The sequence below is a fragment of the Pyricularia grisea genome (genome assembly GCF_004355905.1).
Source record: "Pyricularia grisea strain NI907 chromosome Unknown Pyricularia_grisea_NI907_Scaffold_2, whole genome shotgun sequence".
Taxonomy (NCBI): domain Eukaryota; kingdom Fungi; phylum Ascomycota; class Sordariomycetes; order Magnaporthales; family Pyriculariaceae; genus Pyricularia; species Pyricularia grisea.
The window spans coordinates 7559137-7586607 of record NW_022156717.1 but is presented as its reverse complement, the minus strand read 5'-3'; the positions used below and the strand labels follow the sequence as shown (position 1 = coordinate 7586607).

The window sequence follows — 27471 nt, the reverse complement described above, 5'->3', positions numbered from 1 at the left end:
TTTTATGATGCATTTGTGATTTGAGAGTTAGCTGAGGTTTCATCCAAACTTTCCGTTTGTGAAACGGTGACTCCCGCTCCCGCTGTTAGTCGAGTATTATTATAGGCCAATATCAGAGATGAACTTAGAAATGGGATAAACCTTGCATTTACGTCATTGGTCTGAGCTAAGCAAACACTTTGGGATGAAGATTTTTCAAGTGTGCCTTGTTGGGGGAATTTCTTTTTTTGGGGGAAAAACTTAGAATTTGATAAGCTCGGTCGGGATTTATCTCTGGTTTCCGATCCCCTCGTCCGAGTCCCGGGCACGGAGCGAACGGAAAACCATTTATCGATGGGGCCGTGATCGGGAAACAGAGCAAAGCAACGGTATTGGTGATAAGATAACACCCACCAATCACACACCCCAGACGTTGCTCGAATTCCCCACCTTGCAGTCGTCCGACATGGCGTAACGGTAAAGCAGCAACGACAATTTAGCTTAAGCGGTACCTTTTGAGCTTGTAAGCTCCCCCCACGTTTACGGACAATTCATACTCTTCCAACTGGGAGGCTTTTTGTACACACCACCCTCTGCCTCTGCTTCGCCTCATTACTCGCCCCTCCACACCAGTGAAGAGTTTGATCGGGCGACCGGTGCCCTCTCTCAATCTCGGACTGGCAGTTTGTTTCGGTTGTGCATGCAGGGCGCGTAGCTTCCCAAGGCAGGTCTCGTCGATCTGGGCCGGTAACAGAAAACAAGAAAAAAAGGGGGGGTTTTGCAAACATGGTCCACCTTCTCAACTCCTACGTCGACAGTACGTGCATTTGTCTTTTGCGCCATTTGGTGTTTGTTGGGGGTGATGATACCTACAAAAATAACTAAGCTTGCTGACCTGTTTTGTCCAACGTTGCAGAGCGCGTCGTGATAATGACGACGGACGGCCGCATGTTGATAGGCACGCTCATCAACTCGGATAACCAGGCCAACATTGTACGTCTTCCCTGTTCCATCCTCACACCCCCCCCCCCCCCCCCACTACCCTGGTTTTATAGACATCACGAGCCTCTTTCTGCGTACGCACCTTTGTTCTGACATGCAGGAAACCTTCCCTCGACCGCCTCCCACACCCCCCCAACAGATCCTCTACAACGTTACAGAGCGCCACATTGCACCGGCAGATGGCGATGAAGACTCTGTCGACCGGCCGTCGGTAGGCACCGAGATCATCCGCGGATCGACGATACTGGTGGTTGGACTGGTGGACGAGGAGCTGGAGGGGTCCATCGATTGGACAAAGGTCAGGGGAGAGCCCATTGGGGATACATATAATGCGTGAAAGAAACGCCCCAGGGGGGGTTTGCGTTGTTTCGCGAATGTGAAAAAGGGGCTAGCTCAAAGGCGGTAAAACAAAACGAGACGAGAAGAAAAAAGAAAAAAAAAAAACAGAAACCGGATTTTTATGTCGATAAGTGGGCAGCCGCAACGACTTGGGAGTCTAGTCGCAGTCAAAAAGGCTGCGCGGATCATGAATGGACTGGCCTGGTTGGGAGGACTACTTCGTCGGGGGTTCTCTTCCATCTTTGTTTGGTCACATATTTCTTTCTACATTGTGTTTTCAAAAAAATTGATACCCCCATTCCGCGAAAAAAAAAAAAAAAAAAACATCAGTCGGGAAAAAAGAAATATGCTTCCGTGGCCTATATCACTTCCCGTTACCAGAACAGCTGCTTCATCAGATACTCTGCAAAGACGTCGAATCCGGGCGAGCCCACGATCCTGTTGACGCTGTTGCCCCTCCTCCTGCTCAACCAACCCATGGTGTCGCCGGGGACCTCGTCGAGCTGCACGCCATCGACCACCTCGGTCTTCTCGGCCTGGCCTGGCTCCTGCTCGACGCCCGGCTTGCTGCGCACGCGGCGGTCCAGGATGTGCATGCCGCGCGTCCACTGGCCGGTGGTCTCGACGCGGATGTCCTCGCCGGCCGAAGCCCGCCAGGCCGGGTTGTCGCGCGTCATCATGTACCAGACAGTCAGCGGGTCATGCAGCGACAGGCCCGGCTCGCTGCCGTCGCCCAGCATGCTGTCGATCTTGTCAAAGGTCCGCGACAGCACGTGCTCCAGCCACCGGGCGAGCGGGCTGCCGGACGCGACGAGCGGCGCGATCCGCTCCGTGAAGAAGCCCTTGTTGAGGAGGTGGTCCGTGGTGATGTCGAGCGGGAAGAGGGACAGTTTGAGCTGCCGAGACAGACCGGCCGGGTACGGCTTGAGGCTGGACGAGGCGCTGGTGGGCGGCATGGTGGAGGCGGGCTCCCGCGCCGTCAGGGCGAAGACGCGAGCGGTGGCCACGGCGTCGGCGAAGGTGTTGAACTCGGCCACCGGCGTAATGTTGCCGGGGACGTCGACGGCGCCGCCCATGACGCAGACCTCGCGGGCCCGGAGGAGGGTCTCGGGATCCTCGGCTGCTGCGAGCGCCACGTTGGTCATGGGTCCGATGGTGAGGATCGTTACCGTCTGGTCTGGGGATTCCTTGAGGATTCGGAGTATCTCCTTGTGCGCTACCGTCTTGGACGGGGTGAAGTATGTCGAAAAGCTGGGGATCTCCGAGGGGGGCCCACCAGGGGCGTCCTCGAAGAGGGTGCGCCATGTGTCTGTGGGGGTCAGGTCCGGGTGCTAGGGGGGGTTTGGTTGTATATTCGTATTGTATGGAGAAGTGACCGGTAAATGATATGGAAACTTACAGCCTCGTGAACTCCGTGCAACCCGTCGGCGCCGTCTAGATATTGTGCGATCTTTGGTTAGAATCAAGAAATTAAGACATCAGAGGGTCAACCATAGACATACGGAAGTGGTCAGCTGCAAGCTCTTCCTCCTCTAGCGGATGCTCGGCTCCGATCGCCACTATGGGCTTGAATAATGACAGCGAGTCAAAGCCTGTCTCTTTACCGGCCGACTTGCGCCATGCCTTCTCTTTCTCCAGGACGTGGAAGAGAGCGACTACATTGCGCAGACAGCTATTGCGTGGTGCATTTTATCAAATATCAGCATGACATTGTTCCTTCACTGCCCAGATTGATACTGCTGATGGCAGCTTCACTCCCCCTTATGACAGGGATGATTGGGATTCTGAGGGGCAGGCAGTTTACCCCTGAAGCGGCACATTGCCATATGTGACCGAGATCATGGCCACCTCCAAGTCTTCAGGAGAGGCGCTCAGGGCCAGCAAGATGGCCAATACATCATCGACTCCTGTGATGTATGTCAGTGCTGGTCTGGATGTGAACAGGGATAGCACAGGGTTGCTTTCTGATTGTTTACCTGGGTCGGTATCAATAATGATTTTATGTTTGGGTGCCATTTTGTTCGACTTGAGTAAAACTTTGCGCAAACTTTCTCAAGCTTGTTGTAAAGTCTTTCAGGGTATCTCGAGAATGGAATTGCTGAAGTAAGATGCCAAAGATATCTTACCTACGAGAATGTTTTTTTTCGTTTTTTATTTTTATATGTCGAACGTCTGCTGACAGTGAAAAGCTGTAGAACCACTGTTTGATATTACGAATATGACAAAGTCGGCGCAAGTCACCCCGCTACGGAGCTTGCCTACACCCTGCCGACAGGCCGATAGGCGACCCGTGAATTATAGAGCGGGGTAAATCAAGGCGACAAGTCTTAGCATTATCCAGGTCACAACACTGTGCTCGCGAATTGATAAGAATAAATGTACATGAGGATTGTATTATTCAGTTTACGTATTTTATCAATCATTATGTTGAGCCCGGTCGCGACCATGAAATTCACTATAAATTTCCCTTACTATTTACCATGTTTTAGCGCAGGTGGTATTGTTCGGTCGCGCCAATTGATCATTCTGCTGGTTGGTTACCTGCTGTACCTGTGCACCCACCTGCATGCATAGAAGTTGCGGTATCATTAATCGATCGCATTTAGAAAAAAGTACACATTATTGATCTTGGTAGTTTGCCACGTGGAAGATTGCCCAGGGCCAACATCCAACATTAATCGAAGTCCACGAGTTCATCGACTTTTCCAAATTGCCTATAGTCTTAGTTCTGCTTGTTCCCATTTTCCATGTTTACAATAGCACAACAGCACCCCGCGGACCCCACCCGGGCAAAACCGGACCCATGCTTCTGATGATCACGTGATAAAACCCAACATCATGGCAAAATGTTCTTGGACCACTGGCGTCTCGGAGTCCTGGTACCTAATTCCACCCAGGCCTGAAATCAGCGCAGGCTCACGCTGCCAACATTAATGGGATATAAGATCACCAAATCGTGATTGTGTTTCTAGTCTTCTACGCAATCATAGATCAAACGGCTGACGGCAGTTAAAAGAATTTTGCGAGAAATTTGGGCAATTTCAGCCGGAATGATGGACACCCTTGCCAAGACCAACGCATCGTTGCTCGGGAATGCCATGGACTGGCCAAGAGGGCTCACGTGACAGCCTTCTCAGTCTTTCTATGCGTTGGTCTAGTCAAGGGAGGACACCTGCGCGGGCGACCACAGCAGGAGGAATTATGCACATGTTGATGTGTTGGTTAACGACAAGGGCTGGAATTCCAGCAAAGTATTCAGCCCCGCAAGCAAGAAATGGGGCAAAGTGGCTCGAAAGACTCGATAGTTCGGGTGTTTGCTTGGCTACTTTGCTGGCCGGAGCATTCTCAACGGCTGCCGTTTCTCTTCCAATTGGAACCCCAGAAAGATGGACAGGCAGTGAACAACAAGACCTTGAATGGATCCAGTCTAAAGCCAGAAAAGACGAAAGGACTCTTCAAGCCAACTCAGCAAGTGCTGAGTGCGCCTGGCCATGAAAGATCGATGTGATCTCGAGTGTTCGAGACGGAATAATATCAGGGGGATATTTTTGTCCGGGCCTCGTTGGGGAGTATGTACGGAATGAGGAGAGGCTGTGGATGTCTTACACCCGCATACCGATAAACTAACCCATGGAATCTGAAGACGTTTTCAAGTCTTCAACATTCAAGACCCGATCTAACAACACGAGCCGCATATGCTGGAGAATCCAAGGAGATGTCTAGCACTGGGTTTCTATTCATTTCGGCAGATGGCTGAGGCGAAGCCCGGGAATTTGCAAGGGGTACTCTAGGATTCAGACTGTTCACCTTTGGATCTTCGCCCCAATGATCCAGCACAACAAGGCTCTCGTTTTTTTTTTTTTTGTATAAGAGCACCAAGCTCAGCGCATGTTTGTCCACATCCGATCCTGTTCATCATCCACTCATTCAGTCTTTCGTTTAAGCCCCTTGTCACTCTTTTACCAATCCCCCCTTCTAGTCGCTCTTTAAGACACCATCTTTTCAACATCGTCAGGCTTTCATAGCTTGTGATCGCCCAATTCTCAGCTTTGATAAGAGTTTGATCCCCAAGATGCGCGGACTCTCGGCGGCGGCGCTTTGCGCCGTGGCTGGCAGTCTCATGATGCCAGTCGTGGCCGCCCCTGGCGACGAGCCCCTGGATGGGCAGATACTCATGATCTACCCCGGCAACCGGGTCGACTTCTTCGACCCCACCTGGTCCGCCCAGGACAAGCTGTTGTCGGAATCTCCCCACTACCGTATGGCTCGGTCACTGGGATACACCGTCTCCAACGTTACCACGGATGAGTGGGCGGACCTGACGGAGGAAGACTTCCAGTTCTTTAAGGCTATTTTCATTAGCAAGCTAGGAACTGGCACAATTTCCGACTACTCGTTCCTCGATACGAACAAAGCTGTATGGGGTACTGCTTTTCAAGATGAAAGCAACATCATGCTTTCGGGCGCCCCTATCAGCGATACCGCCGCCCAAGCGGAGGTTACCGACGTCAACGACCCCGAAGCGACTGAGAAGAACACCGCTAGGCTCAACGCCCGCATTGTACTCCAGAACGTGAGTGATACATACAACTGGTATCAGTGGTGTTTATATGCTAATCCTGGAAATCATGTAGGCCATCAACTTCATCGCCAAGGGCACGAGCACTGGATTGTACATTGAGGTCCCCATGACCCCCGACGAGAACACCACACCTGAGCTGCAGACTAGCGGCGAGACGCTCGACTTCCTTAGTCAATTCGGCGTTTTCAAGTTGAGAATCTTGGGTGAAAACCCTCCGTCGGAGACCGGCACAGATATCGAAGTAGTGACAGAGGATAACCAGAACGTCGTCACCCTGGTGGGGAGGCACCCTGAACTCTCCAATCTCGACAACGCAATTCTCTCATCATGGAACCGAGCGGCTCGTTCCGTATTTGCCGCGCGAGATCAACAATTTGAGCCCCTTTACATCGCCTCGGATATCCAAGGGTTGGAAGCATACACTTGGCCTGACCAGTCGGGAGTTGACAAGATAGGTCCTCCCGTCATCCTTGCCCGCGCTGAGGCATTCGAAATAATCACGGATGCATGTGGCGACGGTAGCACCGATGGAACTGAGGAATGTGACTCGCTTACCCCTGATCCGACCTGCAACCAAGAGGCCTGTCTCTGCAGATGGGGCAAGGATGAGAACGATGCATGTATCGCTGGGCCCAGCTGCGGCGACGAAACGGCTCAGCTCGAGTTTGGAGAGGAGTGCGACCTAGGCACTACACTCAACGGCGCTGCCGGCTCCACCTGCACCTCAGATTGTCTTTGCACATATGGAGGATACGTCGACTCCGAGGGCGATTGGAAGTGCATTGAGGAATGTGGTAATGGATCGCCTGATGGGACAGAGGAGTGTGATGACGGAGTCCGTCTCAACGGCGGGCCTGGTTCTCTCTGCAACAACCAATGCGAGTGCAAATACGGGACCGACTCTAGCGGCAACTGTCTGACTTCTTCATGCGGCGACGGCGATATCACTGGCGACGAGCAGTGCGACGATACAGACGACGAACTTTGCAGTGCCGAATGCCAATGTTTGTACGGACTTGCTACTGATACGACTGCCGGACCGTGTGCCCCTGAGCCTGCACTCTGTGGAAACAACGCTATCGACGCCGGTGAGCAGTGCGACGATGCAAATGACGAGCTTTGCAACGCCGAGTGCCAATGTTTGTATGGATTAGCCACGGATACGACTGCCGGCCCGTGTGCCCCTGAGCCTGCACTTTGTGGAAACAACGCTATCGACGCTGGTGAGCAGTGCGACGATGCAAATGACGAGCTTTGCAACACCGAGTGCCAATGTTTGTATGGATTAGCCACGGATACGACTGCCGGCCCGTGTGCCCCTGAGCCTGCACTTTGTGGAAACAACGCTATCGACGCCGGCGAGCAGTGCGACGACGTCGACGACGAGCTTTGCAATGATGATTGCCAATGTTTGTACGGATTAGCAACGGACACCACTGACGGGCCTTGCGCTCCTGAGCCCGCGACACATACCTGCGGAAACGGCGCTGTTGACCCTGGCGAGCAGTGCGACGATACTGATAATGAGCTTTGCAATGACGAATGCCAATGTTTATACGGATTAGCAACTGACACCACTAACGGCCCGTGTGCCGCTGAGCCCGTGGTGCCTACCTGTGGAAACGGCGCCGTCGACCCTGGTGAGGATTGCGATGACGCCGACGACGAACTTTGCAATGACCAATGTCAATGTTTGTACGGACTTGCCACGGATACAACCGCCGGCCCGTGTGCCGCTGAGCCCGTGGTGCCTATCTGCGGAAACGGCGCTGTCGACCCCGGTGAGGATTGCGACGACGCCGACGACGAACTTTGCAATAACGAATGCCAATGTTTGTATGGACTTGCCACGGACACGACTGCTGGTCCGTGTGCAGCTGAGCCCGTGGTGCCTACCTGTGGAAACGGTTTTGTTGACCCTGGAGAGCAGTGTGACAATGATGCGGATGAGCTTTGCAGCGGATGTTTGTGCTTGTACGGAATCGCTGAGGACGCCACCGAAGATGTTCCCTGCGCCGCCGCGCCCGCCGCACCCTCTTGCGGCAACGGCGTTGTTGACTCTGGCGAGCAGTGTGACAGTGACAGCGATCTTTGCAACGATGATTGCCAGTGCGTGTACGGACCCGCAGAGGACGCAACTGAAGATTTTCCCTGCGCCGCCGCGCCCGCGACGCCCTCTTGCGGCAACGGCGTTGTTGACTCCGGCGAACAGTGTGATAATGACAGCGATCTCTGCAGCGAGTGCCAGTGCGTGTACGGACCTGCCGAGACCCCGACTGACCTGGTTCCCTGCGCTACCGCACCTGAGACTGCGCCCATCTGTGGAAACAACCAGCGCGAAACCGGCGAGCAATGTGACAGCGACAGCGATCTCTGCAACGATGAGTGCCAGTGCGTGTACGGACCCGCCGAAAACCCGACTGACCTGGTTCCCTGCGCTACCGCACCCGAGACTACACCCACCTGCGGAGACGGCGTTGTTGACCCTGGTGAACAGTGTGACAATGCCGGCGATGAGCTTTGCAACAATAACTGCGAGTGCGTGTACGGGCCCGCTGAGAACCCGACTGTCCAGGTTCCTTGCGCTGCCGCGCCAGAGATCGCGCCCATTTGTGGAAACAACCAGCGCGAAACCGGCGAAGAGTGTGACAGTGACAGCGATCTCTGCACCGACCAGTGCGAGTGTGTCTTTGGCCTTGACGAAGAGAATGACGAGTGCTACGAGACTGAACAGGTGGTTACCACCACCGCAAGTGTCACCGAGGTCGCTACCATGACCGAGTCTCCTTCCACCACTGGGGATGTCACCGCAACTGAGGATGTCACCGCCACCGAGACTGTCACCGAGTCTGCTGAGGCAACCGCTACAGAGGAAGTTACCGCTACTGAATCCGCCGATCCCACCGCCACCGAGGATGTTACCATCACCGAGTCAGCTTCCGCCACTGTTACTGAGGATGTCACCGCCACTGAGTCCGCAGACGCCACTGCTACCGAGTCCGATGATGTTACAGTCACGGAGACTGCCACCGAGTCTGCTGATGCCACTGCCACTGAGGATGTTTCCGCTACCGAATCCACCGATGCTACGGCCACTGAAGACTTTACTGCCACTGCCACTGAGGACGTCACTGCCACTGCCACCGAGTCTGCTGATGCCACTGCCACTGAGGATGTTACTGCCACTGCCACTCAGGATGTTACCGCTACCGAATCCACCGATGCTACGGCCACCGAGGACGTTACTGCCACTGAGTCCGCTTCTGTCACTGTTACTGAGGATGCTACTGCCACTGAGTCCGCAGACACCACTGCTACCGAGTCGGCCGATGTCACAGCCACTGAGGACGTTACTGCCACTGAGTCTGCTGATGCTACTGTCACCGGAGATGTCACAGCTACCGAGTCTGCTGGTGTCACTGCCACTGAAGATGCCACCATAACAGAGTCTGGCACCGCTACTGATATTGCTACACTCACTGAGGACAGCAGCATCACATCCGCCATTGATGCCACACAAACCGGTACGAACTCTGCTGGTACCCAGACCACAACCTCGCCCAGCTCACCTTCTAGCACCGATGGTCCTCTTCCCCAGGAGCTTCAGTCAGAGGATGGTGCTTCTTTCAGCTTCGTCGGGTGTGCGGCATCCGCTGAGAACTACAGGGGTTTCACACTCGAACAGGAGTCGGATGACATGGATCTCAACGTGTGTGTCACCGTCTGCAAGGACCGTTTGTACAGCGGTGCCTATAAGAAGTAAGCGATGAGCCCGTAAGAGCCCCAAATGACAGTTTATGCAACTACTAACATGATTGCCTTTACAGCCAATGCTACTGTGGTGATGAGCTTGATGAGAGCGATATCAGCGTCGTTGGCGAAGCCGCCTGCGACCTGACGTGTCCGGGCAACCCGTTCCAGAACTGCGGTGGAGATTTGGACACCACCGAGAAGCTCAGGGTACGACAGGTCACTGCTGGCATCCTTCTATCGCTCTACAGGCGCGACATTGTGGAAGGATCCAGCTCCGTCGCTCCGACCGTCGTCGGCACCGGAACACTTAGCGCTCCTCTGCCATCGCAGACCGCCGGTGGTGTTACCATCATCAACAACAACAACAACAACAACAACATTAACAACATCGACATCGACATCAACATCATCCTTGTTCCTTTTGCTGGTGTAGACTGCCTTGGTCAGCTTGTCTACATCAAGAGCTGTGACATCTGCAGGGCCGGCGAGACGGTGACCTGGGCTCCTAAGCGCTGCGCCAACGCCGACGACTGCGCAGGCATAAAGGTCTACAAGCCTGAGCACTGCTCTGACAACAACGGCCGCTGCAACCCTGGCACCAGTGACTACGACTTTGTCGTTGAGAAGCCATGCAACACCTGCGACGGCGGTATCATCTACCAGCCCAAGGAGGAGGACAATGCAGCTCCTCATTCTCCCGAGCACCAGGCTCAGCCCCAGCCTCAGCAACCTGGTGCCGATAACATCCCTGGCCAGCCAGCTGGTGGTGATATCCCGGTCACCGCCAGTTCGGGCCGCCTCTTTGCTTTCCAGTCCCTCGTTGCCGGTTTTGCCATCAATGTTGTTCTCGCTGGCCTTTTCCTGTAAGCACGCTTGAGTGAGCGTCTTGCTTGGGATTTGTTGACAGTGTTTTGTTCATTTTCATTCGTTGCCCACTAGTTTGCACCCACTGGGCTTGTTTTTTTTATTTTATTTTGTTTCTGGGTTTTATCAATGATGTGATTGTCAGGGTGCCGCTTGTTGGCATGAGCTGAATGTTCGGGAGAAAAGGAGTTGCTTTTAATGCTGGTGTTTTAATTCGCAATCATCTCGGAAGAGGGCAGGGCAAAACGTTTTGTGCATTTTTTTTTTGAATTCGATTCTGTTTCACCAAAGCTTATCATGCAATTCAACTTTATTTATCTTTGAACTAGGTCAACCGGCTCGTTATTTCTGCTACTTTTGATCTTTCTAGGCATACCCGAAAATTCAACCTATGGAACAATGACTTCCATAGCTAGCAAGACCTAACTGGCCCCGCGAGAATCCCTAACATTTCTACTCGAACATAGCCACGCCCGTCACACAAGGCTCACCCTTGATGCTCTGCTTCTGATGTGACGTGGGCGATCATGAGTACCTGGTATGCCGTCACCGGCCTGCAATCTGGGATATCCCAGCCGGATTAGACTAAAAAAAGCGGAGCTCCACCGCGGTCTCGGGGTCACATTACTCGGCCTCGCTTGCAACCTTTCTCCGACTTCGTAAAAAAAAAAAAACCCCCCACAACCTCCACATCATAATTCTCCCCATCTGGAGAACATTCATCAACAAGCACAGGTCCGGTGGCGTAATGGTAGCGCGTCTGACTACGACCCGCCATCAGTTCGGTGACCATCGAGGTCACCCGGAGATAGGGAATCGTGTAATCAGGAGGCTGCAGGTTCGAGACCTGCCCGGATCGTTTTGGTGTTTTGTCAGTATCGGGAGGGAAGTCGAGGTGCTGTGTCGTGATGTCAATTTTTTGTGGTTTTGGACACAGACGAATTGGGAACGATGTAATTATCTTGTGTGGGCGATTGGAGGGAGGTTTATCTATCACGTGATAGATGGGTTTGATGGACAGAGCTACCTACCTATCCGGATTCCGGCCTTGCCAGGCATGTTAAATACTAAGCTGTTCCATGTCAGCAATCCTTACAAAGTTTATCTAGGTAAGTAGCATGCTTTGTGATGACGAAGATATGTAGTAAATATTACTCTGCTACCAGAATTTCAACCCTAAGTCTGGTTTACGCTCTTCGGCGGAAAATCCTGCCCGTGTTTTCAGGAGCCTATCAGATTCGTCATTATATCCTCATGGTAGTAGTACCCTTAGCTGAGGTTCGTTCTCATTACGCACTTGAGGTAGGTAGGTACCTTAGGTAGGTACCTTAGGTAGGTACCTAGGCCTAGGGTAGAGCATTGTCTTACAACCTTGCTAAATTTCGCTTGAAATGAACCTTTGGCTTTTTAATATGTGAATTATTCTAGATAGAGATCCGTCCCGATTTCAAGCAAAGTAGACCATGAAATAAATTCAAAGAACAATATATTCCCAGTGCGAAACAACGCATACGTATGCAGCACATGTCAAGCTCAAGCTGCATCGTTCATCCAATTGCCGGCTGTGGTCAGAACCCTGAGCAGAGCTGTGAGAGCTCTTTGACAAGGCGGGTGCCGGATGGTGGAGCCGCAAACGCGGCCGCAGAACCGCCCCATAAAATCCGACCTATTTCTGCACGCTCACTGGACGATCCAGCCCCAACGCCAGACCATTTTGCAGTGGAGATAGCCAAGCCTCTGGCCCAAGGAGAAATGGCTTCGTCGTAAAGCCACCTGTTTATTTCCAATACATCAGTGGCCAAAGCCTCACCATCTGTCCTGAACGTTTCTAGTTTAATTGGACTCCCTTGTCAACAACTTTTGCCCTGTTCCGGAGAGAAAAGGATCAAGTTTCCGCAAATCCCTTGTTTTGCTTGCTCTTTCCAATTCAACAGAATCTCCATTGCGTTGCGTCTTGCTGCTCCATATTCTCCCTTAGCCGAGAACCGTACCTTTTTCCCAAGCTCTCGGTACTTCGCTGCACAAGGTCAGACGCGATCGAGAATTCGTGGAAGCACGACACGTGCCCCAGGCCAAAAAAAAAAAAAAAAAATCTTGTGTCAACAACAAAGTTTACAGCATTGGGTGTCATCCTAGCTGCCGATCTCGCCCTCATCACTTCTCCCTCGCCTCGACCTCAGTTCTTCCTCACCACCTCCGAAAGTCCCAGGCCATAGCTCCAGCTGATCTAACCCCCCACCATCACATCAACATCATGGGTGCTGCCAACTCAACATTGGTCGGCTGGACCATCGTACTCGCCATCGCAGGCTTCATTGGCTGGAGGGAGTGGGACGCAAAACAGAAGAGGCTTCTCCAAAAGACCGCCGGCCAGAGATCGCGAGAGGAGCACCGCAATGCCACTCAGTCGAGACGAGACACCAAGAAGGATGAAAAGGAACATAGCAAGGTGAAGCGTCAACGTGTGGCCGATAGCCAAGCCGAGAAGCCCAAGGAAAAGGAGATCGTGGCCGCGCCCGTCGAGAAGGAGCAGCCCAAGTCCTCCAAGAAGAAGTCCAACACCTACAGCTCTGATGACGACGCGGCGAGCAACCGCGAGTTTGCCCGTCAGCTTTCCAGCGTCAAGGAGGGCACCAAGTTTACCGCCAAGTCCAAGGACGATGTGAGGCAGAAGTCGGTCAAGCAGTCCCGCGCCGACGAGGCCAAGCGTCAGGTCGCCAAGCCCGTCGAGGAGCCCAAGGTTGCCTCGCCACCCTCATCCACCGCCGGCATCGACGCCGACGATGACCAGTCCTCGGCCGCCTCCCCCGTCGTCGCTCCGACCGCCAGCGCCGGTGACGTCTCCGACATGCTGGAGAAGCCCACCTCTGGCCCTTCGGTGCTCCGCCTGACCGACACGGAGGAGAAGAAGAAGCCTCAGAAGGCCAAGGCACCGCAGCCCGTCGAGACGAAGAAGCAGCGCCAGAACCGGAAAAAGGTAGAGGCAGCCAAGGCTATGCGTGAGGAGGCTGAGGCCGAGCGCAAGATCCTTCTCGAGGCTCAACGCCGAACCGCCCGCGAGGCCGAGGGCCGCGCTGCCAAGGATGGTTCCGGCTTCATGGCTGCGCAGGCCAAGGGCAACGTTTGGACCGGCGGCAAGGACGTCAACGGCTCCAACAACGGCGTTCTCCCCGTTCAGCCTCTCGACACAAGCGAGCCCACCGCGACACAACCCAAGACTCAACAGAAGCAGGAGGGCGCTGCTAAAAAGGACGCCAAGGGTGACAAGTGGGTTTCCTCGCTTCCTTCCGAGGAGGAGCAGATCAAGATGATTGAGGACGAGGAGTCTTGGAGTACTGTGCCCACCAAGGCTTCTCGCAAGAGCAAGAAGAACAAGGAGACCGTGGATAGTATGGACGAGGGAGCTGTTTCCGAGACGAAGCCCGCTCCTGTCGCTGCCCCGGCGCCAACTCCTGTTCAGCCAGCAAAAAAGCCTCAGGTAGAAAACCAGAGGCCAGTCAAGACCTTCTCGCAAACCTCATCCTTCGCAGCCCTCAACGCCGATGGAGCCGCCGACCTCGAGGAGGAAGAATGGGACGTTTAGAGGAAAGGTGTTTTCTCCATAATAGCATGCTGCCGAGTGCGTCTTGACCCAGTCGAGTAACCGCCGCGGAGCCTGCATACTCGTCCCAGACCCTACTACCTTTGATGCACATCCGGGTTCTCTACTCTTCGACATTGGTCTCTGACGTCCTCATAACTCTCTCCACCTTCAAGCCCACACAGGGCTATGTGCCACAAAACCTACCTGTTTTCTTTGGAATTCGGCGCAAAAGTTGGGATTCAGGGCGGTGTTGTTTGTATGTAATTGTAAATTGCCGCTGCCCATCACCAAAAGATTTTTCCTTTTCACATGTGCGTTGGGCGGGAAAGGAAGCATAAAAAGAACAAAAAAAAAACTTATTGGGGGTCAAGCATATAACTGGAATTTGCTGCCGTGGCTTGGGCGGCGTTACTCGACTATGTTTCTCTTTTTAAGTATTTCTGTTCATTTCTCGTCAGTTTCGCTAGTCCCTGTACGTCCTTTTATATGTCTGCTACCCTTGGACTGCGTTTTCCAATCTCTCAGTCTTTACAGATATCCTTACTCCCCGAGGAATCAAACTACAATCCAAAAAAGAGAAGTGAAAACACGAAAGAATACGGACGCTTGGCTCTCGACGTCCCAGCCATCAGAGCACGGTGATTAGCTAAGCTGTAGTGATGAGGACACATACCGCACCTTGGACTGACCGACATTGACTTAGATGGCCCTGTGCACATTCCAGACTTTTGACCTCGCACGATCCCCAACCAACCGATTAGGCATATGTCAAACGACTAGTTCAGCACGGAATTCGGGGAGGCAGGGCCAAGGTGGCAGGCTTGACACTATATCTGTCGTATGGATTGCGTTGGTGCGTACACGGGAAGATGGCATAGCACATGGACCAAACGTCTCACTCCCCATATGACCGTGCACTAGACCTTGGCTTGCGTTGTTTTCCTCCAAGACCAGTCAGTCATTCAACGATCAAAGCGATTTGTTAGCGAATAGATGGATCGCATAGCACCACGCGTTCTTTCCGTCTAGGAAGCGTTCCCCGGAACGCAAGGCTGCAAATGACGAACAATGGCGGGTGTCGGCCCGGGAATGACATGTGCGCTTTCAAGAAAGATGCACAGGAGCAAAAAAAAAAAAAAAAAAAAAAAAAAAAAAAACACCCAATTTTTTTTTATAGACACAAGAGACAGGGCGCATGCCGGCTCTGTTGTTTTTAAAATCAAGGTCTTGTGGCTGTGTAAACGTGTTGCTAATGCTTCACCATGCGTCCTTGGGGAGAGGATGACATAGCATGGCCCGCCTAAAAAAGAAATATGAAAGAGAGAAGCCGCGGGATCCCGTGAGCGCCAACACATGCTGGGTTTGGGCCCGGGGGGAGGGCTGGCTCAGACAAAGCAAACAAAACCAAGAAGAGAGACGAAGGGGAAAAAGAAAAAGAAAAAGAAAAAGCAAGACGAAAGCATATCGATCCGCAGAGCAAAATATGCTGCCAAGACTTCTTTTGTCCTGCAAGATAAACAAAGATGGGTTTTACTGTGTTCGGAGAGTAGTGCGAAGAATAAAAAAAAGGAGATGGAAAGAAACAACTCGCTCCCCTTCACACTGATAACCTAGGTTGCTTGCTACCTACGGAGCTTTGCGTGCTTCCGCCAAGCCACGTGCTAGGTGCATTTTTTATTGGAAAGGACAAAAGAGGCACCCACAGATCCATGGCACAGAGAGTTGATGTATCTTTTCGGCGAATATAGCAGATACGGTAATTAAGTTTTTTTTTTTTTTTTTTTTTTTTTTTTTTTTTTTTTTTTTTTTTTTTTTTGGCATTGTTTGCATTCAAGCGGGTCGGGTTTTCTTTTTGATGCGACACGTACTCGTACTCTTTATTACTCACCTTTGTTATTTTTCAAGCCCGGACCACGCTGGCTGTAAAGTTGGACGAATGAATTCAAGTTACTTTGGAGTATGTCGCACATAGTAGTCAACGACATAATTTAGGTTTCCGATGGAAGATACCTAAGGTAGGTCAGGTACTTACCAAATACGTTTGTTTAGTCGATCACCTGAGAAAACAGGATCGCGCTGTACCAAGTTCCCCGGCTATCCGGATCGACGGCGTGCTGCCATGTTCCCACCTGCTCGGGTGCCTGGGGCCTTGCGTTTTTTTTTTTTTTTTTTTTTTTTTGCCCTATAACGAGAGAAAAAAAAAGAGACCCGTCACATTCCCGTACAGAACTGGCTTGAACTGGGTTACAACGCAAAGCAACGCAACCCATCCCCCAAAGCAATGCCCGGTTAAAAAGTCCGGGGGCGGCACACGGACTACCAATAGGGTGGAAGCTGGATAGGATTATTATTATTAATTTTATTATTATTTTTTTTTTTTTTTTTTTTTGGGGGGGGCGGCGAGCTAGGCGGGACAACACGGCAACGCGGGATGGCGAATGGAAAGAAAGTATGGATGACGGGGGGTTGGTTGGGATTGGAGCTCTTGTAGCTTCCTCTGGAAAGACCGGATGCATGTGAGCTGAGAGGGGTAAGTATACAAAAAGTCGGATAAGGCAAAAGGCTGCTGAGGGGGATTTTGGTTGGTGTGTTGTGTGGCGCAGGTTGCCTTCTATCAGCAGAGACCAAGACAAAAAATCCAAGCTGACAGCTGTAGGCACTGACTGTACTTTGTACGGATTACAGTCCCGCCTCACTGCCACTCGGTGTAAAATGTTGGCATGAACTAATTCTAGCATAGAAAATCATATGTCCAATCATCAGCACTTTCGTCACTATTCGCGCATTTTAGAATTTTGGGCAAAGCAGACGCTTACGAGGACATTTGTTGATCAATTAGCTCAAATCTCGCCGATTACTGCATGTTGACGTCGAAGTACCAAAGTGCAGTACAGTACAATAAGAGTCCCAGTTGTAGATAAGGAGGGGGGAAAAAACCGGTCCCCTTGTACCCTAGACCCTTGGCTTATCCAGCTTCCGACCGAGATAATCCAGCCTCTCGTCGGTTTTGTGGAAATTTCGTGTGATTTCAATGGCGACTTTTACCGGTAGTACCGAACATCGAAGAATAATTCCGAGGCTGAGGACAATAGTCCAGTGAACAAGAAACTCTTTTCTCTACCCGTCAAAGCGGCGCCCCCCAGTTTAAGATTTGAGCAGCTAGACAAGATGCGCCGCGTGGCTGTTCTTCAACTGCTGACCAGGTAGGGGCTGGTTGGTTTGTCCAGGTGGCAGACAAGGGAACCTACACCTCAGAGAATGAGAGAGACACAAAAAAAGCGGCCCAGTGCCAGCCAAGGCATAGAACAACGAAGTGCTTCATCTGTACCCTAATTTGGACATTCGAACGTGATGTACAAGACAGATCAGTGATCCGCGGGCTCCTTGAAGTGTACCATGGCAAGTGAAGTGTTTCCAAGTAGTTCACACCGAACCTTGTTTTGTCGTCTCTTTTTTTATTGCTTCTCTATTATGATTTCTTTTCCCCTGCTGATCAGAGTTGATGCTAGCGGGCCCTTGAAGATCTGACTTTTAGTACGTACAGTACATCTTCGTTTTGTTTCTTCAGCAAACGGCATTGCATTAACATGCCATCTAAGAGTAGGAACTAGTCTATGTGCATTAACAAGCCAATCAATCACCTATCAAATCCTTTCCAATCTTGGCCGAGGAGCCTAGTCGGGGGCCTTGGCGCTAGCGCGTGTCCCTGTCGTGCCACCTCCAAATTCGCAAAGAAAGGAATGCTGTGTAAATGTGCACCCGATGATGTGCTGATGCGCATGATTTTTTTTTTCTCTGGTGCCTGCGCCTAGTGAGGCGTAATTCTAGAAACCTTGTGTGGTTGCGCATGTACCGACTTTGGTAACAGCCAACGCATACAATGACAAAGTATCGTTGTACTTCCGCGGCATCGTGAGTGGTTTTTTTTTTTTTTTTTGCTTCCCGCCCGGATTACAAGGCGACCGAAAGGAAGTGGCCCCCCGGACCTGGTTTGTATCCCAGTGTGTGGGAAATCGCAACCTCAAATATGTCTGGTACGCCTCAAACGGTTCCCTCCCCACTTCAGACCCATGCGACACTTTCTGAACGTCGTAAGTACCCCAGAACCTGAAGACCCCCGATTTGTACCCACTGGACTGACTGATTGCCTCTGAGCTGCTACTCAAAGGGGTGCTTCGGTCCCATTCAATTGATTCCCATTCAGTCCCTTTCCCCCTTTTACGAAGGAAGAAGGGACTCGCCCGACCTTCCAACCCGAGTCCCAAAAGTCAATTATTTTTGACAACAAAGTCCCTACTATTTAGGGCTTTTATTGCCATCTAACCTGGTCAAACACTCTTCCCCATACTAGAAATCGGACTAGTCACACTTTAAAGAACTGGATCACTCCATCATCTTAAAAGAGGTGCCTGGTCTTGCCCGTTTCAATTTACTCTTCAACAGCCCAAGACTCCCTAGCGAAGCCACCTGCATACATTCCACTTGGCGTTTGGACCTTCTCATCTCACACGAACAGACGCCAGATTCTTCCGGTCTCTCTTGGGAAGCCAGCTTTCATTGAATCTCTGTGCGCTTGGCATTCCGACCACACTGCCAATTGCACTAACCCAACGAAACGGACGACCGGACCGCGCGTTTACGTCCCGCACCACCAAGAAAACCCAAAAGGCTAATAACCTGCGGCCGATAACCAGTTCTCACTCAACCTCCTTGCGCCCAAACTAACGCACGTTTTTTATTTCGTTGTTGCGTGCTTGCCAACACCTCGTTTGCCAACTGCTTGCATCTCGCAAAAACGGGCCCAACCGAGCCATAACCGATATATACACAGCTCCACCCTCCCGGGATTCCAATTGAATGATTCTCTGATTTCACTCGACCGGTGTTTTTCTTGCAGAGTTCCCAAGTAGAGGCCGAAAAAGCAAACCCAAAAAGTCACTGCGTTCGTCTTCACATAGGTACCTCTTTTGGTACCGACTGATATATATATATAGTTGCCACCCACATCCGGTCTTGGACTCATGATCTCGACACCGTACGAGCTTGATTTGGCCGAACCCGACGACAGACTGCTTTGCGCAGTCAGATCCGGTTATTCCAATTCGATCTCGTTACCAATCGGCGCATATACCACAAAACGTACACTGTCAACTAGCCGTGACAGAAATCCGAGCCAGGAGGTTCAGGGGAGAGATATATTCTCTGGTCAACTGGGACAAGGTTCTTTGCTCAGAGTCAGCTTTCTGTGACTCTCCAGTGGAGATAACACCATCACCATGTCTTTGGGCGTGGCTATCCAGTCGGCCGTCTTCTATGTCATAGCATGCACACCTTGCACCGGGGCGCGAGCTAGGAGCAAAGCAAAGGCGCGTGCACGACGGGAAAGGCAGGAGAAGGATAGACTGGAGGCCGAGAACCCGGGCCTATACCGTCATCCCAGTCCATTCAACACAAGTCCACATTGGGACGAGGAGATTGCCATGGGACCCTCATTACCGAAGAAGAGTGGGAGCGGCAGAAATACTTCGAGCCAACGGAGGCTTACGTCTGCTTCTTCAGGCAAAGACACCACAAGGAGTGATAGCACAATAGCCATATCGCCGTCAATAAGTACGGTACCGCCGGCTAAACTCGCAAAATCAGCAACGATGCCGGCCTCAGCTCCATCCACATCAGAACACTCCCCGCCCAATCCTGGTAGCAGTTCTACCTTTGTCCCTGATGGCGACACGAGCTTGAGCCGAACGGTATCCGAAAACTGGAATTTGAAACGGTATCAACGCGAAGACGAGGAGCTTTGGGGGTATGACATCCCCACAAACCACGCGACCGATACCTCGCGACCTGCTCAGAAGATCATGGACGCCATTGCCAAGGCGGGTTCATCGGCAGGTCGATTATTAGATTCTACGTTGCTCCTAGCAGGCAGCGGTGGTGGCAAGGACCGCAACAGCATCGGCGAGCTGCGCGAGATCACCAACGAGGATCGCCGGAACTTTTACTCGCCCTCAACACCAACGACCACAACATTTTCCAACTACCGTAACCCGCCCGTCAACGACTACCACCCTCCGGTCGTCAGCTCCAGCCCGGCTCACAAGGACGAAATGAGCTGGCTTCGCCAGCCTCCTCCTGCTGTCAAGATTATGGAGGCCAAGGTACCCGTCAGCCGTAGCGCCAGCTTGGCCAGCACAGTCAGCCGGAGAAGCCACTTCCCCGGATCCTCAGCAAACAACCTTTCCGAGTCAGGTCTCGGAAGGGTTGTGGGCGAACGGCTGGTCGGTGCCAAGCTCCGCAACGGAGAGCAGTTCCCAGCAGGAAGAACTCCCTCATCTGGATCAGGCCCGAGAGCAGGTGGAAGGCCCCGTCGGACCACAGTCTCTTCATCGCGTTCTAAGCAAAGCCAGTTGAGCTTCTCGCACGACTCGTCGTCGGATGATGAGTCCTCCGAGATTGAAGCCCCGCGGACCAGCCGGCGTCAACTGGCGAAACCATCAATGGCCCCTGTCGAGGCTGTAGATGACGCGCAAGACGGACACGCCAGCCAGAGGCCCAAACTGGAGACTATCGTGAGCTCGGATCTCTCAAACTCTTCAAAGCAGACCGATCTTGTGCTGTCTCCGATGGAGAGCATCGTCGGCATTGACCCGAGGAAGGCAGACACCAAGCTGGCGACTGAGACAAAAGACATGGCCGAGCGCCCCAGCGGTCGATCAATCGACAGCGGCATGGCTCTTTCAGTATAAAGAAAGCCACCTCTTGTGGCACGACCGATACAGTGCATACATATTTTCTTTTTCTTTTTTTTTTCAAATTCTTGGCCACATATTCATTCGTCACTCGAGATGTTTAGAAAGATTCCTTGCCATACATACATGCCTACCACTTTAGTTTCTCCTTCCGCCCCGCCACGCCATTTCCTTGTACCATCCATCTCTCACTCTTTCTATTCATCCTCCATCTCAAGTTGACAACTTTTTCCTTTCTTTTTATTGCATTGGGTCGGGGTTATTTTGTTAAGCATCCTACAGGTCAGGGACGGTGTGGTCCCTATTGTTTTGGAGTATGGAGTTTCTTTCTTTTCCTCTGTCACATCCTTTTTCCTTTCCCAACCGGGTTTCATTGAAAGCATTTTCACAAACGAGCATGTTTTGCTTACTGTTATTTTTATGGCATTTTCCTGGACGGCTGGTAGAAATTGCTGGAAAAGCGAGCGCCTTTGGATAGCGCATTAAATGATAGATATATACAAACCTTGATTCTATATTTGTTTTCTTTGGGAAAAAAAGAAAATTAATAAATCACGAAATCTCCAGAAGATTTGAATTCCTAACCTAACCATCAATACTTCATCCCAAATAGTGAACGCCCAACTTGATTTGCTAATTCTAATCTTGGACACAACAAATGAGTCGGTCAATTCCCCGTGGTTCGCTTACGGAAATGTCTAGACTTGATTCCCGTACCGTAGGCTTTTGGACCCTATCAAAGATCGGATGAGCTGGAACTCTCTACCTTACTAGCTACTCCGTACGTGGGAGAGTTCTCGGGAGTATTGTGGTGCCGGTTGCATCGTGGCCGGGCGAGACACAACGAAATCTATGATGATGGGTGGAGGAGGTTTTGTAAAGTGTTTTTTTTTTTTTTTCTCTCTCTTCAAAACAAGGAAAGCATAACAGTTTTTTTGTTTGTTTTCTTCTAGTCAAGTCCGATTCCTGCAGTATTAACGCGCGTGCATGCAGCAGCAAACGACGGTCCGTCTCGTTGTGGAAGGGGGAGCTGTCGGCCGTCGGAGCCCGGCCAGAACACAGCCCCGCATTTTCCCAGTTTCTTCTGTTTTCCAAACCCGGCAAACAAACAAAAGCGCCCCCTCAAATTCCAACCAACCAGTCTTGAGATGGTTTTTTTGATTGGGCTTCTTCCAAGAAAGAAAACAAAAAGTGACTCGTTATCCTTTCTCTTTTTGGTGGTCTTTTTTCTTCTTCTTTTTGTTTCGCTTTTTGTGATTTTCCCCAAGGGCCAACGGTTTAGCTTTCTGATTTCTGATTTCTCAACCAAAGCGTGGTTGGTCTGCGGGCAAAAAATATAAACCAACCCACCCAAACACTTTTGAAAGTGGTCTTTTGTTCCTACTCCGAACGTCGAGGTCCGGTTTTATGTGGAATTCGGACTTTGGTAATCGTCGGGGTATTTTTTTATTTTATTTTATATATATATTTTTTTGTTTTCTTCGCCTCTTGTCCCATAACATCCATTAATCAGCTCAGGATAGCTTTTTTGTTTCTTCTTTTTCTTACAAACCCATTGGTCCACCGCCCTTTTATTGCTGGGTCTTCTGGGTTCCAAATAAACTCTGGGGCGTGGGCGCATCACCGGCAAAACAAACCAAACCAAAACAGAGAAACTCGGCACGATGGGGTCCTCGGGATCTCTCGACCCCGAAGAGCTCACGGTGGTTGTTACCGGATTTGGGGTATGTTATTTTCTGTTCGCTTTTCTTCCCCCTCCTTCGATGTTCACCAACCCCCCAAGAGGATGCAATTGACTTTTCTCATTTTGGACGAGGGAGCTGCTGCTAGATATTCTATATTGCCTTTCTTTCTTTGTCTCCCTCTATTCCTTAGTCCCGACAAAAAGAAGTAGAAATCGGATAATCGGGGCTGTTTTTTTTATGGGGTTGTCATTGGCATCTAGTCTAGATAGACTGTCGCCCTTTGTCATTGGTGTCTGTGCCTAGATGTTGCTTCCGTTCTACGAGGCCAAGTGGCCAGCGTTACAACGCTTGCTTGCACGTGCTTGCCGAGATGGCTCACACAAGGATCTCGTCTCTTGGAAAGTACATGTGAAGGAACCTGGAACATCCCATCCAAGTTATAAGTTATTAGACAAGGTCTATCATCCCTGAGACGTTTTTCTCCGTCCTTCTTTTCCTCTCTTTAATAGTTCTTTTTTCCTGAACAAGGGATGCGGGCTTTCCAATCCCTGGCAAGCAAACAAACCCCGAACCCCTCAACATACCATGCCCACATCCTTCTGACAACAACCCTTTTGGGTACCTCTGTGCTCCACAGCCCTTCAGGGAGGAATATCCCGTAAATCCAGCATGGGAGATCACACGCCTCCTCCCAGATTACCTCCCTCCGCCGCCGGGTAAGACGGCCATGCAGCACCGGAGGTCCGACGACGACACCCCGCCGCTCCCTCCGGTGCGGATCCAAAAGTACCCGTCGCCGATCCGCGTCAACTACCAGACCGTCCGCGAGCTGGTCCCGACGCTCTGGGGCGACAAGCCAGGGGAACAGCCGGCTGCGACAGCGGAGGAGCAGCAGCAGCAGGAGGGAAGCGGCGTGCCAAAGATTGATCTGATGATCCATATAGGCATGGCCGGCCCCCGTCGCTACCACTCCATCGAGCGCCGCGGACACCGCGATGGGTATCGTGGCCTCGACGTCGATGGTTTGCCGTTGGCGGACGAGGAGCGCCACGCCCGCGAGGGCGAGAAGTGGATCTGGCATGGTCTGCCTCGCGAGATCGAGACGGATCTGCTGTTGGATGATGTACTGGATCGGTGGAAGGGTTATGTGCCTGTAGGTTTTTTTTTTTTTTGCCATCCCCTGTTGAAGGAGGTTATGCAAGCTCTTTTTGTCCTTTTTTTTTCTCCCTCCCTCTCTCTCTTTCTCTGAATCAGAAACCAACCAAAAAAAACACACACACATATAGTGGGACGCCGACGTGCGCGTTTCAGAGGACGCCGGCCGCTACCTCTGCGACTTCATCTACTACAGCTCCCTGGCGCACCTCTACCGCAAGGGCGACCACCGGCGCGTCGTGTTCCTGCACGTCCCCGTCGACGTGACGGACGAGGCGCTGCGCAAGGGCGTGGACCTGACGCTGCAGCTGATCCGGTCCGCGCTCGAGAGCGAGAGGAGTGGCCTCGCGGCCGAGAGGAGGGAAAAGAGGGCCAGGAAGAAGGACGACGACGAGAGGCTGCGCGCGCTGCACGAGCAGCAGCAGCGAGCACAGTGGCAGCAGGACCAGGAGCTCAGGGAGCAGAGGCAGAGGGAGCGGGATGCGGCCCAGAAGCAGGTCAAGGATGGAGGTGACGGGGCAAAGGATCAGCTGTGGTATGTCGATCAGCCTTGATGGAGGGTGACGAAGCAATAAGGACTGGTCTTTTGGGTGATGGAGGAGTGGTGTGCTGAAATCTCGCGAGTATTTTTTTTTTCTTATTTCGGATAGCAATCGGAGGTTTTGAACGAGGAAGAGCCTTGGGTTCGCTTTTTTTTTCTAGTTTCACGTATGCTCATTCATGTAGTAATCATTGAGGTTGATGTTTTTTTCAATGCCTATTGTACGTATTTTTACTTTGTACAAAAGATTACATGGGGGAATATGGAAGTGAATTTCTTCCGTCATCTTCCCAGTTTTCCTCTTTAGAGGTGTGATTTACCCTTGATGGATATCGAGGTCTCTTACAGCAAGAGACTAAAGATACAGCAGGGCTTGATTGAGGGGGTGGGTATAGGGGGTTTCGACATAGGAAAATAAAGACATGAGAAAAAGTGGTGTGCTGGTTCCTTCAGAAAAGCCCAAGTTGCAGGTGAATAAAGTTGGAGAAATAAAGGAAAGTCTTGATGCTTTTTTTTTAGGAACAAAGGCTCTGCCCATCTCAAAATGTCGTTGCTTTTGTGCGTGTGTGATGTGCGTGTGTATGTGTGTGTGTGTGTGGGTATCATTATATCATAGCTATCATACAGCTTAGCAGGGATCGACGTCAGTGCGTTGCACCGGACTCAAATCCCCTCAGAGTACAGTTAACGCCAACAAAACCTTTTTGTCGTGGGCGTCCTGGACTGGCACGAAACAAAAAAAAAATAACTCAAATCGAATCGGTCCAACTTCAAAAGAAGCTCGTCGTGGCAGGGTCGTTTGGCGTCGGTGGTATAGTAGGCAGGGTACTTTGGAGGCGAGCAGAGGAGAAGCGAGAAGAGAACCTCACGGGCTTGAAGCCCAGGTCCGACCGCGACCGGTGGCGCGTGGCAGTCATGGCGACGCCGAGGGTCGGGTTCTCTTCTTCTTCGTCTTCGTCTTGGGGCGGCGGCGACGGTGACGGCGTGGTGCGACAGTCGGACGAGACGCTGGCGCCGGAATTGGTGTCGCGCGAGAAGGACCTCGTGTGCGACTTTACGGGACAGGGGGAGCTGCTGATGGGCATGACCATGACCGAGTGGCGAGAGGACTCGTCGCCCTTGGAATGGGGGCACTGACCCTGACCGACCGAGGCGCGGTGGCTGTGGAAGGAGCACATGCGGAAGCCAAAGTTGCGCTCGTCGTTGCGCAGGCTGTTGGTCGGGATGCGGAGCTGCGGGTTCTTGATGCAGACGCTGCTGCGGGACCCGGCCATCTTGCGCAGGTGCGCCGTGTAGTCGTCGTGGAACTCGCGGAACCGGTCCATGAGGTGTTGGAACTGTGACGCGATGGCCTCGGCGGCGGCCTCGCGGTCTTCTTGGGACATAAGGTCGTTGTCATCGCCGTCGTCGCTGTCGTCGTCGCCGTTGCACCTCCCCGAGGCTCCGCCAGAAGAGAGAGTCCAAGCCACCATGGCGACGGCCCATTTGCGCAGCCTGAAGGCCTCGGCGGCCCGGCGCTCGTAGAGGGAGCGGACGAATCGTGGTGAGACGTCCCAGTCCAGGCGGAGGTAGAGGTCCTGGATGGCGTCCATGGAAGCGTCTTGAAGGGCGGGCAGGTCGACGGCAGCGGCGAAGAGGTGGAGATGTACCAGTGCCCACCTGAGACCACGAAGACGAGCAGATCCGGCCTCGTGGTCTCCCGTGTCGGCCTCTGCAGCGACTATAGCTGACAAGGCACGGTCGACTGCGGCACTAAACGTCTGGCGATGGTAGAGCCAGAGGACGAAGAGGTCAAACATCTCGGGTGATTCTGCAGAGAACCACAGCACAGTCGTCTTGCTGTTGGCGGAGCCCGTTAACCCGTCCGGGATGGCAGCCAGGCTCTCACGGAAGAAGCTGCTCGTCGAGCACAGCAGCTTTTTGTGTATGTCGAAGCTCTTTTTATGTGGACCGACCAACACTCGCACCATCTCGGTGCCCAGCGAGCCGATCGGCTCCGAAGTTGACTTGCGATGCGGCATTATATCGATAGGAGCTATATGAGGTAGAAGATATATATAACTAACCCTGGGGTAATGGGGTCAGGGAGAATGGAAGGGGGTGGGCACTTGATATAATGCTCAAGCTCTCACCAGGAGATACGATGGGTGAAAAGGGGGTATTTTGGAACTGGACAGAGCGGCTCAGCCGTTCTTGTTCAGGTTCTTGTGAGCGAGTGTAGAGAATGGAAGGTGGAGGTCAAGGTGAAGATCAGGGGATGCACGTGCGGACCGGACTCCCTCGGAATCACAGCCACTTACTCTTGCATGTCAAAACGTCAGGACGAGAGGAGAAGAAGAAGAAAAAAAGAAGGGGAAAAAGAGGCTCAGAAAGAATAATAAAATAGAAAGAACCCAACAGCCCCAAGTCTCACTCACTCTCGCTATACCCCCCGGTAGAAGCAACGCGATAACCCGCTCTCGCAAGAGAGAGAAAAAGTCAGAAATAATCCACCCTTTTTCCTTTTCCTCCACACCTCTCCGTCATCCTTGTGCCTCGTCTACTACGTAGAGAACGGGATCGAGTCCCCTTAGTTATCTCGATTAATCCCGGACAATGTTTCGTCGTGCTGCAGCAGACAAGGGGGTTTTGGTGGTAGCGTCACATCCAGCCCCAGCCAGTTGGGTTTAGCCCATGTCTGTTTGAGCGGGATGGCACATGGCCGACTTGTTTTCTTTTTTTTTTTTTTTTTTTTTTTGGTCTCGTCCGTCCTTTTCTCCTCTTGGGACTTTTTAGGCTCGTGGATCCCTCCTCCTGTTCCTACCTGCTGGGGGTGGCTTGACCCCGTTCCTTGTTGGCTTTTTTTTGGCTTTGCATGGAAGTAAGCCAACTTTGCTTGTCAGCCTACAGTAAAATACTGTACAGTACAAAATAATCCCACAGCCAAAATCAAAAATCAATCGCTGGACCCTAACCCTCCCTCATCTTTGATCAACATTTTTCCTTGTACACGAGAACTTGAGACACGCCATCCCCACCATCATCTTTCCCCCACCCTCTTGATCACACTGTACACGCAAACTTGATACCAATTTCGTGCCTTGTTGTTTGGAGTCGACGGAATATCTAGGAACGTCTGCCGTCTTGTCAATGATGGAGGGAATCGGATTCGACACGCAACAGAGCTTCAGGTGGGTGAGCCGTTATCCGAGACCTTGGCGCCGCCAAGGATATCTCGTGATGGCTGCACAATTTTTTAA

General features: G+C 51.9%; 7 protein-coding genes across 7 annotated transcripts; 4 read left to right on the top strand and 3 right to left on the bottom strand.

Annotated features, from left to right (window-relative positions):
- The first annotated feature begins 528 nt into the window (after positions 1-528).
- Positions 529-1687, top strand: PgNI_04835 (uncharacterized protein). The gene is made up of 3 exons (XM_031124876.1): positions 529-796; positions 896-972; positions 1121-1687. Exons 1-3 carry the CDS (start codon positions 766-768, stop codon positions 1316-1318), a joined length of 306 nt encoding a protein of 101 aa, XP_030983907.1. The 5' UTR covers positions 529-765; the 3' UTR covers positions 1319-1687.
- PgNI_04834 (uncharacterized protein) lies at positions 1580-3585 on the bottom strand. The gene is made up of 5 exons (XM_031124875.1): positions 3297-3585; positions 3125-3227; positions 2823-2992; positions 2720-2754; positions 1580-2651 (listed from the first exon to the last, which is right to left on the bottom strand). The coding sequence occupies exons 1-5, from the start codon at positions 3334-3336 to the stop codon at positions 1695-1697; spliced, it is 1305 nt and encodes a 434-aa protein (XP_030984649.1). The 5' UTR covers positions 3337-3585; the 3' UTR covers positions 1580-1694.
- A 4642-nt stretch (positions 3586-8227) lies between these two features.
- On the bottom strand, positions 8228-9061 carry PgNI_04833 (uncharacterized protein; the record flags this gene model as incomplete). Its single annotated transcript, XM_031124874.1, has 2 exons — positions 8228-8365; positions 8577-9061. A coding segment is annotated over one exon (441 nt), but the record flags the coding sequence as incomplete, so codon positions are not given.
- Positions 9062-12773: 3712 nt separating this feature from the next.
- On the top strand, positions 12774-14102 carry PgNI_04831 (uncharacterized protein; the record flags this gene model as incomplete). Its single annotated transcript, XM_031124873.1, has 1 exon — positions 12774-14102. The coding sequence occupies one exon, from the start codon at positions 12774-12776 to the stop codon at positions 14100-14102; it is 1329 nt and encodes a 442-aa protein (XP_030984646.1).
- Positions 14103-19378: 5276 nt separating this feature from the next.
- Positions 19379-20848, top strand: PgNI_04830 (uncharacterized protein; the record flags this gene model as incomplete). Its single annotated transcript, XM_031124872.1, has 1 exon — positions 19379-20848. One exon carries the CDS (start codon positions 19379-19381, stop codon positions 20846-20848), a length of 1470 nt encoding a protein of 489 aa, XP_030983902.1.
- A 1147-nt stretch (positions 20849-21995) lies between these two features.
- On the top strand, positions 21996-24501 carry PgNI_04828 (uncharacterized protein). Its single transcript, XM_031124871.1, has 3 exons — positions 21996-22575; positions 23174-23689; positions 23823-24501. Exons 1-3 carry the CDS (start codon positions 22516-22518, stop codon positions 24243-24245), a joined length of 999 nt encoding a protein of 332 aa, XP_030985182.1. The 5' UTR covers positions 21996-22515; the 3' UTR covers positions 24246-24501.
- A 501-nt stretch (positions 24502-25002) lies between these two features.
- PgNI_04827 (uncharacterized protein) lies at positions 25003-26253 on the bottom strand (the record flags this gene model as incomplete). The annotated part of the gene is made up of 1 exon (XM_031124870.1): positions 25003-26253. One exon carries the CDS (start codon positions 26251-26253, stop codon positions 25003-25005), a length of 1251 nt encoding a protein of 416 aa, XP_030985180.1.
- Between the last annotated feature and the right edge of the window lie 1218 nt (positions 26254-27471).

Coding starts and splice junctions, on each gene's coding strand:
- PgNI_04835 (XM_031124876.1), top strand. CDS start 766: ATGGTCCACCTTCTCAACTCCTACGTCGACA. Junction 797..895: donor TCTCAACTCCTACGTCGACA/GTACGTGCATTT, acceptor CCAACGTTGCAG/AGCGCGTCGTGATAATGACG. Junction 973..1,120: donor CGGATAACCAGGCCAACATT/GTACGTCTTCCC, acceptor CCCCCCCAACAG/ATCCTCTACAACGTTACAGA.
- PgNI_04834 (XM_031124875.1), bottom strand. CDS start 3,336: ATGGCACCCAAACATAAAATCATTATTGATACCGACCCAG. Junction 2,755..2,822: donor GCTTGCAGCTGACCACTTCC/GTATGTCTATGG, acceptor CACAATATCTAG/ACGGCGCCGACGGGTTGCAC. Junction 2,652..2,719: donor TGCACGGAGTTCACGAGGCT/GTAAGTTTCCAT, acceptor AACCCCCCCTAG/CACCCGGACCTGACCCCCAC.
- PgNI_04828 (XM_031124871.1), top strand. CDS start 22,516: ATGGGGTCCTCGGGATCTCTCGACCCCGAAGAGCTCACGGTGGTTGTT. Junction 22,576..23,173: donor TGGTTGTTACCGGATTTGGG/GTATGTTATTTT, acceptor TGTGCTCCACAG/CCCTTCAGGGAGGAATATCC. Junction 23,690..23,822: donor GGTGGAAGGGTTATGTGCCT/GTAGGTTTTTTT, acceptor ACACACATATAG/TGGGACGCCGACGTGCGCGT.